General features: G+C 39.2%; 1 protein-coding gene across 6 annotated transcripts in view; it reads left to right on the plus strand.

Annotated features, from left to right (window-relative positions):
* The first annotated feature begins 4,854 nt into the window (after nucleotides 1-4,854).
* Nucleotides 4,855-13,695, plus strand: part of ampd2b (adenosine monophosphate deaminase 2b) — a 29,096-nt gene continuing 20,255 nt past the window's right edge. The window contains exons 1-2 of one of the 6 annotated variants that reach the window (XM_032521245.1): nucleotides 4,855-5,061; nucleotides 5,218-5,403. In XM_032521245.1, the coding sequence (XP_032377136.1) occupies nucleotides 5,304-5,403 (100 nt within the window). In that variant the 5' untranslated portion in view covers nucleotides 4,855-5,061; nucleotides 5,218-5,303. Of the gene's footprint in view, nucleotides 5,062-5,109; nucleotides 5,404-8,744; nucleotides 8,764-11,998; nucleotides 12,195-12,317; nucleotides 12,450-13,695 lie in introns of those variants that run through there. The other 5 variants (XM_032521249.1, XM_032521246.1, XM_032521250.1 and 2 more) reach the window with 5 other exon arrangements.

Below are 13,695 nucleotides of genomic sequence, written 5' to 3' on the forward strand. Positions count from 1 at the left end.
CCCCCCAAAACAAGAACCCCACTTTCCCTTTCATACTGCTTCCCTTACACCATGGCAGAGTCAAGTTCTGTGCTGAGAAACTGAACATTACAGTCATGTCATTCAACCATGTAGTGTTAATTGCCTTGGGCAGAGTGTTTCAGGTCTAAATCCTCAAACGCTTTCAAGCAGGCTAATCGCAGTAGCACATCTAGGGATGGCGGCCAATCCCATTAGGAGGTGGATGGCGTAGCCCCGCTTCTGCTCAGTCCATGCGTCTCTGATCTGTTGACAAGATTACCCACAGAGCCTCAGATCAACTCAAGAGAGAGGGGATTAACACATTGTCTTTTTGGGCAGTGGGTGCAGGGAAACTGAACATGTAGGTCTTATGTTTTTAGCAACATACATATCACGGTGCAGAAAGGATGAGGTCGCACTGTAGAGCCTCTTTGAACGAACATCAGAGTAGGGAGATAAATAAGCAGATAGATAATAATCAAAGATCTCTGATAAATCAGTGATGTTCCTATCTCCTATATCCTGCCGGGGTCAAACTGACAGAAGTGTAACTTGTGTTTGATAGATCATGTGTGACTAGTGTGACGTGTGGTGATGGTACTTTGTACAAACTCTGCAGACTCCATTAGGATGTCCCCACCAACTGATGAGCTTGTGGTTTTACTCGACAAGCTTTTCTACAAGTCTGGAGAAAAATATATAAATAAGTGAACTTCCTCAGATGACGCATAGGGGAAGCTTGGTGACGCTGTACGGTCTGCGTACTGTAGCAAGATGTTGTGATACTCGCCGTTAATCCTCTTACACAAAACATCTTGTAACTCCATCATGTAGCTACCATTAAAGCTTTGCTGCGTAGGTTTTTGGATATTAATGAGCATACAAAGCTAATTAATCTCCACAAAAAAACTCTTTGTATTTCTCAGCATGGCTATGTTCAGAAAATGGTGTTGTCCGGCGACTTTCCCGCACAAAAATTTGAGTGAAAATAATGACTTTTCTGAAGAGTCCATCATATTTTTTTTAAATCCTCTGTGTCCTCCTTGGTTACTAGCAACAGTTTTGTTACTTATTTTCTCCATGGGGTGACAGAAACTATGCACTATAGCTTTAACTCTGTAGAGTTATAAGGTACTTATAGTGTAAAATAATTTTAATTATGCATCATACAATTTTTTTAATTTTTGTTATTTGTAAATTTTGTTTGAGTGAATTTTCTCAGTATTTCTGAGTGAAATTCAAAACATAACAACAATAGTGGGGATAAAACAAATTACAACTATGAAAAACCTGAAATTTGGGAACATAAACTCCAGAAACAAAAGATTTTCCATAAAAGTAATTTGATTTTTGCATAGAGTTAAATGTTCTGTCACTTGTGCAAAATGCAGAAATTCAGAGAAATTGATCAAAACTGCAGAGTTCTCTGGCTCTGTTCACACAGTCTGAAACTCCAACCCTTGGTTTAACTTTTTCTCTCCTTTATGTTTTCATCCATCTTTGTTCCTCCGGGTTCCTCCCACAGCCAAAATGTGTCACAGTCAAATGTTTTTATCTTTATGTCCTGTATCGGATTGGCCACACATTGTATGGAATACATTTTCCTGCTGTCTGCATAGTGCATGCTGGGATTCTCACTTAAAAAAACCTTAATCCAAATTCTCTTCTAATAGACTTTTTTCACTGCAGACATTTTGACATAGCAGGATCAGCCTTGGTGTATTTATTAACATGAATGATAGCTGCATTCCACTAAGGGGGAACCCATATTGTGCATGCTGACTCACTGAAATAGCTTACTGGGACACTTAATGAAACTAAGCCATCATTAAGGTCATCTTTTACAACAGTGTTTTCCTGCCATAGCAAGTCAGAATGTCAACTGTGAAAAAAGTCTAATCTCTTGTCAATGGCTGCATGTACGTCTTTGCTATAGGAGAAAGCTATTTGTCCAAGGTCAATGTATGTTTTCCTGCAGCTGAAGAGGGATTAACAACAGACAGATTAACTTTAGAGGCAACAAGTGAAAATAAGTCTGAGTGCACAAGGAGTGGTGTTAAGGTGATTTTGTTCATGGATACATCACAAACAGACCATTTGTCCTCATTCAGCTGTTCACTTACTGTATGATACAGCAACACTTTGTCTCAAGCTGTCTGTAACTCTCCATCACTATCAGGCACTGCATGAAACCACAGTGAAATTCAGAACACCTGTTCTGTTCATCCATACATCCATGACACATCCGTCCATCCTCATCTGCTCTGAAAATGTTCTCAGGGCAGAAGATGTTGTCACTTTACAAATAACCCATCATCTTATCAGCTTCATCTCTCATGCAAAACACCACACTATTTGGATTCCTCAACATCCTTCACCAGTAAAAACACACAGTGTCACAGTGTTTTTACTTTGGACCCATTCACTCTCACTGACCATGATCTTCATTTTTACAAACATCAGACGGGTACATCAGCTTGTCAGTATTTGATTCTCCGCAAGATAAAAACCTGACAATCTCTGAAAAACACAGAAAACTGTTTAACAACACTAAACATTGTTGTGAAGGTATCGTCAAAATCTTTAAAGACTCTTTTAACCATCTGGATAAAAAAAAAAAAAACACTTCGTCAGCTGCACAATAAAAAGCCTGCGTCCTAAATTGCAACTCTTTTTTTTAATCCAAACAAATGGTGGACACAGAGGCAGCGTGTGTGTGTGTGTGTGTGTGTGTGTGTGTGTGTGTGTGTGTGTGTGTGTGTGTGTGTGTGTGTGTGTGTGTGTGTGTGTGTGTGTGTGTGTGTGTGTGTGTGTGTGTGTGTGTGTCCTTGAACCAAGCAAAAATGTAACTTTCCCTGTTCTTTCTTTCTTTTTCAGACTTACAGACTGCAGTATGATGTTGTTTCAGTTTCACTACTTTCCTATAAATACCACAAGAGGGCGATAGCTCCACAGTGCAAACTGCTCCAGTGCTCTTCCGTCCTTCCTTCCTTCCTTCCTTCCTTCCTGTTTTTTACTTCATCATAATTTATCAGTTAATTTCCAGTTGCTTATTTCATATTTTTAAAAGTGGAGGATTGCGTATAGTTTCTGTTTTACACACATATGTCTCTGTTTTCTTTTTATGACAGCATGAGGCTGCTGCTGAGAGCTCCAAGAAGCTCCAGTTCAAGCCATGTGTTTGTCAGCGTTGGGGTACCTACTTGCACTACTGTTTTACATAACCTGATGTATAGATTTATATATAGGGTATCTTAGACAGAAAAAGGACATAATCACTGTTTTGGCTTACCCTGTACGCAGTTCTGACAGATTCTCTTTGGAGCCATTGGCGAACATGTCTGTATATTAGACACTGAACATTGTGGAAGGCTCTGTATTTTGTATTTTTGTGTTTGTATATGTTGTTATTGTGATATGGATCCCCTGGGTCTGAAATAAAGTAAAGTATAGTATGTTTCAAGTGATTATATCAAGACTGAATAGACATGGGGTTTCGGGCAGGTTGGCATTGAATAATCTGTTTTTCAGTGAGCTTCTAGTCTGTATTCATTTGTGCTCTCATTTGCCTTTCTGAAGCAATTAATGAATTTTTGCACATCCTGCACTGATGTCAAAGTAATTACTCTTGACAATACTTGAGTGCTTTAATTGCGCAGCGAATGTTACTCGTTTTATCTAAAGATTTGTTTTGGAAGTACATCTACTGTGGTGTTTGGTTCACTTAATGTGTTCTTTGATCTGATTGTAAGGATTTTAAATCAAGCCATTCTCTCTCCTTTTCTTTATTTTTCTTTCCCCCTCTGAGATTTTTCAAACCAGCAAGTTGATTTCTCAGAACACTTTGCACCGCAGGTTGCCCTGTCACTACTGTCCTTTCTTATCACACTGTCTCCACTCACCGGCTTGTGAGAAGTCACAATAATCAAATAATAAGAATGAATGTGATATATACGGACACAAGAGTCATTTATTCAGGATGAGACCTACAGAAAGGGTGGAACAACACAGTGATTGTCAAGTGTGTGTGATCATACATTGAACATAATTAGGGCGGATATGATTAGTCGATTAATCAATTACTTGACTTGGTTGGGGTATGATTGTTTGACAGACAAAAAAAAGCAATTTGAAGATGTTTAAAGCCCAAAAAGAAAGCCCAAAAGACACTGTGAAGAGTTATTTTTACATTTTACAGACAAAATATTAAATCATAATTAAAATAACCCAAAACTTAAAACACACAAGTGTGTCAAGCTAGTTTTCATTGAATCACCTTTGAATTAATAGTCACTTAACAGTTTTTTAGTTCCATGTTAAAATTGCAACATCTTAATTGTTTCATGAATTCAGCTTTTGTCTGTTGATAATTCTCCACTTCCACATTAGAAAAGAGAGGATGACTTAAATTATTTAATCATTTGCTACATTGCTGTCCAATCCAACAACAACGTGTGCTAATTAGCACTGAACAGGTACAGCTGAGGAATGTCATTAGTTTTGCGTTTTTGTTTAGGTCATAAATCAAAGTATTAAACAGATTTTGACCTGATGATGCAGCTAGATGAAAAGTGAGTGGGATTCCTCCTCTGGGCACAATGTACGACATTTATTGGCAATTTGTTCAAAGGTTTTCAGTCTAGACAAAAGTAATGGACCGACAAATGCCACGCTTCTGTAATTTTATTTTAAGTTTTTTTTACTTTACACCACAGTGTATTGTGTATTGTGTGTAGTATTACCATTATTATTATTGTTTATTATAAAATATTTTTATTGATGTAGAATTGTAGAATGTACAACTTTTCTCCCCTCTGGTTTGCCCACACATAGATTTGTGGTTGTCATGGAAACAGCAGAACTGCAGGCTCCTGTGTGTGTGTGTGTGTATTGTGTGTGGCGTGGGTGTGTATTTAAGCATGGCAGGAGGGAAGCCGAGCCTTCATCAGCGCTGCAGCTCAGGCACGAGTGCCTTTCGGAGTGGGTGGGGTCTGTTTCGCTGCAGAGGGATGCTCCACAGCCCCATGCTGGACCAACCAGTCTGGAAATTCCTGCTCACAGGCACGTAGCACACACACACTTACACACACACACACACACACACACACACACACACACACACTCTCTGACTGCAATCAAACCCCATCGAGCTCCCAGCATCTGTGCTACATCTCTTCCCTCTCCTCTCTTATCTTCTCCTCCTCTCTCACTCTGTAGTTGTTCGACGCTCCGTCCTCAGCAGCTCTGACTCACTCAGCTCTTCTTTCCCAACCGTGCCAAGCTGAACCCTACAAACTGGGATTATGTCCTCCAACCTGCCCCCAGGGACCGCTGCCGGGGCCAAAAACAAGCCCATCTCACCCTTCAGGAAGCGAGGCAGCCTGCAGTATGCAGCCAGCACAGGTGAGCGGAGGGCACATGGGGATAAAGGAGGTGAAGGTTTGAGTGTGTTGTCGCACATAATCTCACTTAAAATGACCCTCGGGTGTTGTGGCTCTGGACTGTACAATGTGAATTTTGTATTAAGGTGATGTACGAAGACTTTTTTTCTGCAAATAGTTTGGGGGATATGCAAACCTGTTGATTCAGGAAGGTGTAGCAGAGCAGAAGATGCTCTTTGTAAAGGATTTTGGCATTCAACCTCTGCAGTTTTACGTCAGTGTGCTGGGTTCTAGCTTTTTGCCTCATTCCTTATTTCCAGACTTGTTTTTATAAATGACACAACAAGCATACATATATTCTGTAGCATCAGCCAGAAATAAATTTACAGTAGAACCAGTGAATGCTGTTTGAAAACATTTTGACGCTGCTGACATGTTGCATAACGTGTTTTTTTCAAATGAAAATCCTTTTGTCAGTTTTTGTGTTTTAACTTAAAGGATTACCTGCCGCTTTATGTGTCAGTGACCCCTTGGCTTGTGAAAAAATGCACCTAAAAATACTTTATGTGTTGCTTAGACAAATGTGATGACGGTGTATTTCATTTAGCCTGATGGCAGTATGTGGCCTGGAGAGAATATATAGGTTGGTACCTCAGTACTTGATCCCATGCTGAATGAGAGGATTAACCTCTACTCTGATGTATGCACACACTGGTCAGCCTTTCATCCAAACTACAAAGAGTGTAGAATGACCCCATGACGAAATGTCAGTCATTTAAATATCCCTCCATCTGCTCAGTCAGTGTCATCTCTTAATCTAAACACATTTTCTCTGGAACATAAAAGAGGTTCATTCAGTATGTATTAATGTCCTGCATTTAATGAGAAAAAATTGGTGTAGTTGTGTCAAGGATGAAAAAAAGTAGTTCTTGATATCTAGAAATGTGTTTATTTGTGTCAGAGGCAGATGGTATAATCTCCCTCTACTGGCAGATTTTTTTTTAACATATTAGAATTATATAACACACACAAACATTGCCTTAAAAAGATGCAGTATCTTTAAGAATCACCCATGACACATTACCACTGGGGGCGCGTACAACCGACAGAGACATGCTGTAATATTACAGTGACTGTCAAGGTAGTCAGCGATTCAATTTTAGTCCTGACAACAAACAGCTGGAGGTCTGTGTATTTCGCCTCCCCCAATCAGGATGCTCGAGCATCCTGATTGGGGGAGGCTGTAATCTCTGTACTTATCCTCATTTATTGCTTAAAGTTGACGGTGACTCTTAGAAATTGTTCTGAAGGGGTAAATCGTCACTGGAATGATGAGAGACAATCTTGGCTTTTATGTTCAACAGAGACAGATTAGCTTTTCTGTTGTTTTTTTAGACGTATAGAGGACTGTGCACATATTCTGCCTCTGTGGTTGGATTTAGAAAGTCTTTGCAGAAGCACATTATGACAACATTCACATTTTATGTTGTCGAAGCATCCAGAGGACCATCTGAGTCGGCAAAGATGACATTTAGGTGACTCAGTGTCTGCTGTTTTGTTTTTTCAGAGTTGGTTAACTCTATTGGATTGACTAATAAATGCCAGTGTTATGTCTTTACATGCTTAATGAATATTTAATAAAATGATTGCTATAATTAAATCTGCTGCGGTGGCTTATGACAAGATAAATTATTTATCATCTGACACTTTTATTTCACTCGTCTGCCTATCGATTGTCTAAATCAACACTTGTCATGCTGCAGGAGCGTTGTTTTATTAGATTGTTTCAATAAGAATTCTGAACTTCAGATCCAATCTAATGGGCCAATCAGTCAGCACAGGAGAGTGGATTAGACGTGGAAGGCTGCAGCACATCTAAATGGCATTAAATGAGTTTGAATCATTCACATCTTAGCCTTCTTTAAAGGTCAGAGACCCCCTATACATATAATATAGTGCTCAATGTCTATCAGACAGCCCTTTGCTCTTGTGCAGTTATGATGTGAAGAGCTGAAGTAGGGTGTTGTCCATATTTGGCACATTATTGCACGTTTTATGGAGTGATCTCTGCAGAGAACGGCAGTGTGTGAATCACTTCTCTGGCTGTGAAAAAGGTAGTTCTGAGATAAGAGAGCCACCCACTCACCAGTTAGCCTGTTCTGTCTCTCTCAAATCAGAGAAGAGTGTTTGTTGCTCACGGATGAAAGCTTTGTACAGTACAGTGCAGTAAGTGACATAAACAGCCATTATTATATCGTTCAAGAGAGAAAAACACACAGAAAAATATTATAAACATATTATATAGCACTATATTACTTTTCAGATATAAAAATATAAAGAAAATGAGATAATGGAACAAAGCACATAATCTAAATGATAATTACATATTTTAAACGTCTTGTTTCTTTGATACTACCGCTTTGTAAAAAAAAAAAAAAAAATACTTGATTTTAAATGCAAATACTTGCATTTAAAATCAAAGTACACTACTAAAAAATACTGAAAATATCAAAAGTAAAAGTAGTCCTCATGCAACAAAAGGGCTCCTGCCAGGATTATATTATCATATCTTCTATTTATTATCTATTCTATTATTATCTATCATATATTATTACTCATGCATTAATGTGTAAGCAGCATTCTATGTTTGAGATTTATACAACCATTTGCTAGTTGAACCTATGCCAATTATATTTTATAAACTGGTCACAGGCTTTGTAGGTAAAATTGCAATCTTCAAAGTCTTTAAAAGTAATTATGGCTGTCAAATGAATGTAGTGTAAAACGTATGTTAAATAAGTGTATAATTACTTTGCACCTCTGCAGGAAAGCAATACTTCAATAACATGAAACATAAAATATCTACAATACAATCAGAGCGTCATTCAGAATGATTATGTATAGAGAACAGGAGATGGATAATGGCCATTTAAACTCCTTGTACTTTACTCACATCTTGTTCACGCCTCCTTTAATTGTGTCACTTCTTGTCATCGTTACGTGGCCACTTATTTCAGGGTCTGTGCCATAAACAAATAATTACAGGAGAAAGACCATGTAGGTTAAATGTTAAACCCTATCACTCCCCAGTAACGCAATCAATATAAATAATCATTAGCCAAACCCTGATACTCTCACCCCAACACACCTTCATCCAATAACCTTTAGTGAGTCACTCATCGTGTGCATCCACAATGCATACTGTTGTCTCTGCTGCTCAACATGTGGCCTGCTAGAGGTCTCATGGACTTGTGCCCTGTGGGTGGGACCACCTCTTGTTGTTGCTCATACTTAATGGTGGGCTGATACAGTAGCTAGAGTTACCTGTTGCCAGCTGCTGTTTGGAACACATCGACCTGTGGACCTGTGTCTTGTTTGAAAGGTACAGTGCATGCTACTGTAGACGTCATCTGAAATTAAAGCACAAATGTCTAGTGGCTGAAATATTGAAGTGTTTTGTCTATCGGCACCTTTTTTTCAGTAGTGGGAAGTAACTAAGTACATCTAATTAAGTACAATGTTGAGGTACTTGTATATTTACTGAAGTGTTTCAATTTGAGTCTGCTTAAAGTTCTATTCCACTACATTTCAGAAGGAAATATTGCGCTTTACTTTGCCAACCCCCCCCCGTTATTAATTCGTGCCCCTTGTCAACCTATATATTATGCAGTATACAATAATAATAATGTGTTATTATCTATAACATTGTCTAAACTATGTAGCTGGATAACAAGTAAATTGAAGACATAACATTACTTAAAAATGCTAAGAAATTGTGAACGCCATTTTTTCACAATTAACTAAACAATTAAATGATAAAAAACAAATTAACTTAATTGATAACGAAAATCATTATGGAGCCCTGGAAATGTCATTCAAAATATGTCATTGTGTTATAAAATGTGATGCATTGCTAATGAAAGATAAAAAAATAAAAAAGCATAAGGCATATTAAAGTGCTGCAGTATCTAATTTGACATTGTAACTGAAAAACACTTAAATGCTTTTTCAAATGTTTACAATGTCCAAATCCATCCTTTATAGTATAATTATTTCAGGAATTATGCCTGACTGATATTTTTATTTAAACATTTAAAAACAAAATCTCACATACCCTCTGCAGTACTCCAAAGTACCCCTAGGGGTCCATGTACTCCAATGACGTACCCCCCCAGTTACTGTAAGAAACTGATTTGTGTGTGATGCAGTATTCAGCCGTCAGAGAGAGCGTGGTCAGAGGAAATGCAGCTGCACTGATTTATCACAAGGGGGTGAGTCTCTACTCTTTAAGCGTAGCTCCCATGGCGCCATTTTAATGCTACGAAGCCATCACCCAACATTAGCCTCCCATTGACTACCATTCATTTTGACGTCACTTTGATAGGGAATAACTTTACATCTGAAGCGTTTAAAGACTCTATTTGTCTATTTTTTATTTCTAAAGAAACAAAACAATGTATAAAAGGCACCATTACCTTGTATCTCACGTTAAGGCTCCGTAGCAGACGTTTTTTTAAAAAATAGGCTAACGATTGGGTCATAACCACGCGACTTGCTGTTGTATAGTTGCCAAATCACCGTATTGTCAGGAGAAGCTCGCAGACAGTTTCGACTTACATTAGCTGTTTGGGTTTAATTACTAATGTTAACTAGCATTTTAGTTAGCAGTAATTAACCTGTGACTGTGTTATCTCCTTACATATACATACACTCTCTGTCGCAAGATTCGGAATGATTGAGATTTCTCTTGGCACAGCTACCAGAATTTACAACTTTCAGACAGGTTGCCCACGTCACGTCTGCGTCGTCAAGCTCAGTTGGAGGCTGCACAGTAACGCTCAGCCATCACTGGAAAAATGCTTCTAATATCCTTCACTGGTCTCTGTCCAGTGCAACGGGATCTGTTGGTCCATTTCTTTAACTGTCTATGATTAACTAATGAACAGCAATCTTGTTTGTTGTTTTCCTCTTGGGGCGACATCAATTTGATTAGTCCTCTTGAAAGCTGATTTTGCTATGATGTGCAAATAATTTAACCTTGAGAGGCAGAGCGATCATTTGCTTGTAGTCAGATTGCATTTGACTTTCTGTAGTGCTCAGGGTTTTTTTCTGTCCAGTCCAGTCAAACTGTATTGTTCCAGTTTAAGAGCAGCTCTCTCCAAAAGGATTTTATAATAGGATTTGTAAATACAATAAAGAGCATTGTTTTTGCTTTTATAACAGATGGTGAAAACAGCTTCAGAAATGATTGATGCCTAGTGAAAGTCTGTATGTTTTCTTACTGTCAACAAACCTCTTAAAAAATACAAATCCAACAATTAATATATGTAGTATTGGCTGTGTAGAAAAAACCTGACACAGCTCTCCTAGAGCGGATCGTTCTCCAAAAACTACATAAACACATCAAAGAGCCTCACCGTTGCACTGTGTGACATGCTCCTTCATAAAAATTAACATTGGAACAGTTTATTTTGACTCAATCCCACATTGTGCTGCTGTAAAAACTCACCAGCGAACTGAAAATAGTCCCCACTAAATACAGTATTTACTTCTGTTTGAGTAACATTTGCTAGAAACTACAGTGCCGGAAATTATTTACGGTTTTTGAATAAACATATTGTTCATTTATGCATGTATACAGTATATATACTACAGGTAGGTAGGTAGGTAGGTAGGTGCAACAATAAGAAAAAAATTGTAATGTGGATGTTTCCTGCCAAATGCTTAAACAATATTCTGCGTTAGGGTCAAAAGACAACTGGAATAAACTCCACACAGTACTGAGCAAGAGAAGATAAGATAGGCAGCGCAAACACTTGCAATTTAATGGAATTCTTAACTAACAATAGATTCAATAACGTTTGTCTGTAAGTCATGAAAATATTTCTGAAAAGCTCAATTAGGCACCCAGGGATGCATATTTTCTCTAAACTTTCTTGACTTAATTAAAGTTCAGGAGCATTAAATAAATGTGTCATTGTTTCGATCTGGCAGGACTCGATTGTTTTTATTTACACTTTTTTTTTCAGCACAAGCTTTGGTTGTTATCCAGGGCAAATTTGCGCTTGGTGCAGAAGCATAATTGGGAAAGATATAACTGCAGAACTTGCACACAATGACAGATTTCACAAACATTCATTCTGTGTCGGAATGAATCTGAATATGAAGTGAATATATTTCATCCGTTTCAGCATACACACAGTTCTGTGTTTCTAGCATGGGAAAGCAAGTTCCAGAAATTACTGCTGCAACCACAATCGGGACAACGTGCTGGCCCTTTAATTTCATTCATGCGAGAAGACACGGAGGGATGCAAGGTCTCATTTATTAAACAGTCATCTCCTTCAGACTGCCGCTATTCAGCAGGCAAAAAAAAGACCAAGACATGTCAGACCTTACAGCTGAGCCAGCACCATTTTATTTACACACACAGACGACACAAACATCCTGAACACATGGCCCCCACAGCAAAACACAGCACAGAGGATAAAGTGGTGGACAGGGGGGTGTTGTTAGAGAAACTCACAGCATGAGAACCCACATCCGCTGGTTGTGTACGTCGTAGTCATCATCGTCGCCCCCCCTCCCCCCTCCTGTGGTACATTCCAGATAGATGTCAGAGGCATTTAAATGAGGAGGATCAGCTCCAGAGGCTGCTAGTGCAGCGACAGCTGGCCTGAACAAGGAGGCAGACAGAGCAGAGGGAGGTCACACACAGGGATGTGAGGGGGAGTTAATGGATCTGCTGGACCAGCTCTTTGTACGTATCACATGGACAGATTAAGGGAGTACAGGATGTGACTCTTGGACTCTGTGCGTGCGTTGGTGTGAGAGCGTGTGTTTAACCAGTTTTATCATTTGAATGTTTCAAGTGTTTCTTTCTTGCTTCTCTCCATCCCTCCTTCGCATCATGTTTAACCCATCTTGAAAAGAAAGCTGACGCCATCCTGGGCCATTTGCTGTTTGGCATGCTCCATCTCCCTGCCAGGACAGCCTCTCCCTCTCTCTAGCTCTTTCTCCTCTCCCAGCCCTGCTAGTTGCTGGATAACGCAGGCTCTGAGGAGACAGGTACGCTTTTCCCTCATCCTGTGCAACAGCAGAATAAACACTCTCCTCTCTTCCCCTCTAACCCTCCTCCATTTTTCCTTTCCCTCTTTCACACTTACACTGCCACTCTCCCCTGCCTGTCCTTTAAGAGCTTTTTGCAATAGCCCCGAGCAGGACTGTCTTTCAGGTGCTGGGGATAATGTATGCCGATTGATTGTCCCACAAACTAGCTTCATCATGTTTTTTGGTATAAAAGTGCAATTGTGCACAAAGAAGCGGAGCAGATCGATACACCTGCAACTGTGGGATCTGATCAAGAGGGTTGTTTTTTAAGGCTAGTGGGCATCCTGCCTTTATATTTTTAGCATTCCTTTTCTTTATGGTTCAAGTGAGAAAGCTGGGAGCACTAAGTTGGTTCTACCAAATTCAAGCTGCAGACATGCAGTTCATGCAGCTGCAGAGACTAAAAGAAAAAATTTTATTACACATCTTGAGAGATGTCAGCTGTTTGATGCAGAGCCATTGAGAGATGCTGGCGGAGTAAGCATCCTTTACTTTTTATACTGTTTACTTGAATGTTATGTTTGTCTGTGGACCAAATTGGTTAAAATGTCTTGTTGTCACCGTGGGATAGAGGGAAACGAAATTTCGATTTCTTTGTATGTTTTGACATGTGAAGAAATTGACAATAAAGCTGACTTTGACTTTGACTTTGAGTGTTGTTAAATCCAGTTGCATGCTCTCTGCCATGTATTTAGACAAGACACTTCCTATGTGATAGTGAACAGCCAGATTTAATTTGTTGTTATGCTGAATTGTGTGACTGCTATATTTTATTGTTAAACACTGGAGTGTAACTTAAGTGACATTTTCTTTCTGCTTCTATAAATGTGTTAGTTGTGGAAGCCAACTTTAATTTGATATTCTAGGACCAAAACTGGGGCTGAACTTCAAATGGCTTTGTACAATCTTGTTTTAGTTCTAGCCTGGAAATCTAGACCCAAATCCAAAAGGATTAAGGGTCTGTCATCGAGTAATGAAAGTCACCCAAGGGGTGGCACCAAGCGTGCATTGGAAAATCCCACTGCACGCAATTGGATAACACTTTGACCAATCACGTCAATACATGGGGTGACGTATCCAGAGCCCCATATGCTTAGCTACCAACGTAGCTAACTGGTAGAGTAAACTGTTGTCATCTGTTTAGCTCTCCTCTGGCCCGCCCATAGCAGATACACCGATGTGATTGGTGCAGCTTGGCTACAAG

Source organism: Etheostoma spectabile, chromosome 7, assembly GCF_008692095.1.
Source record: "Etheostoma spectabile isolate EspeVRDwgs_2016 chromosome 7, UIUC_Espe_1.0, whole genome shotgun sequence".
Lineage (NCBI taxonomy): Eukaryota > Metazoa > Chordata > Actinopteri > Perciformes > Percidae > Etheostoma > Etheostoma spectabile.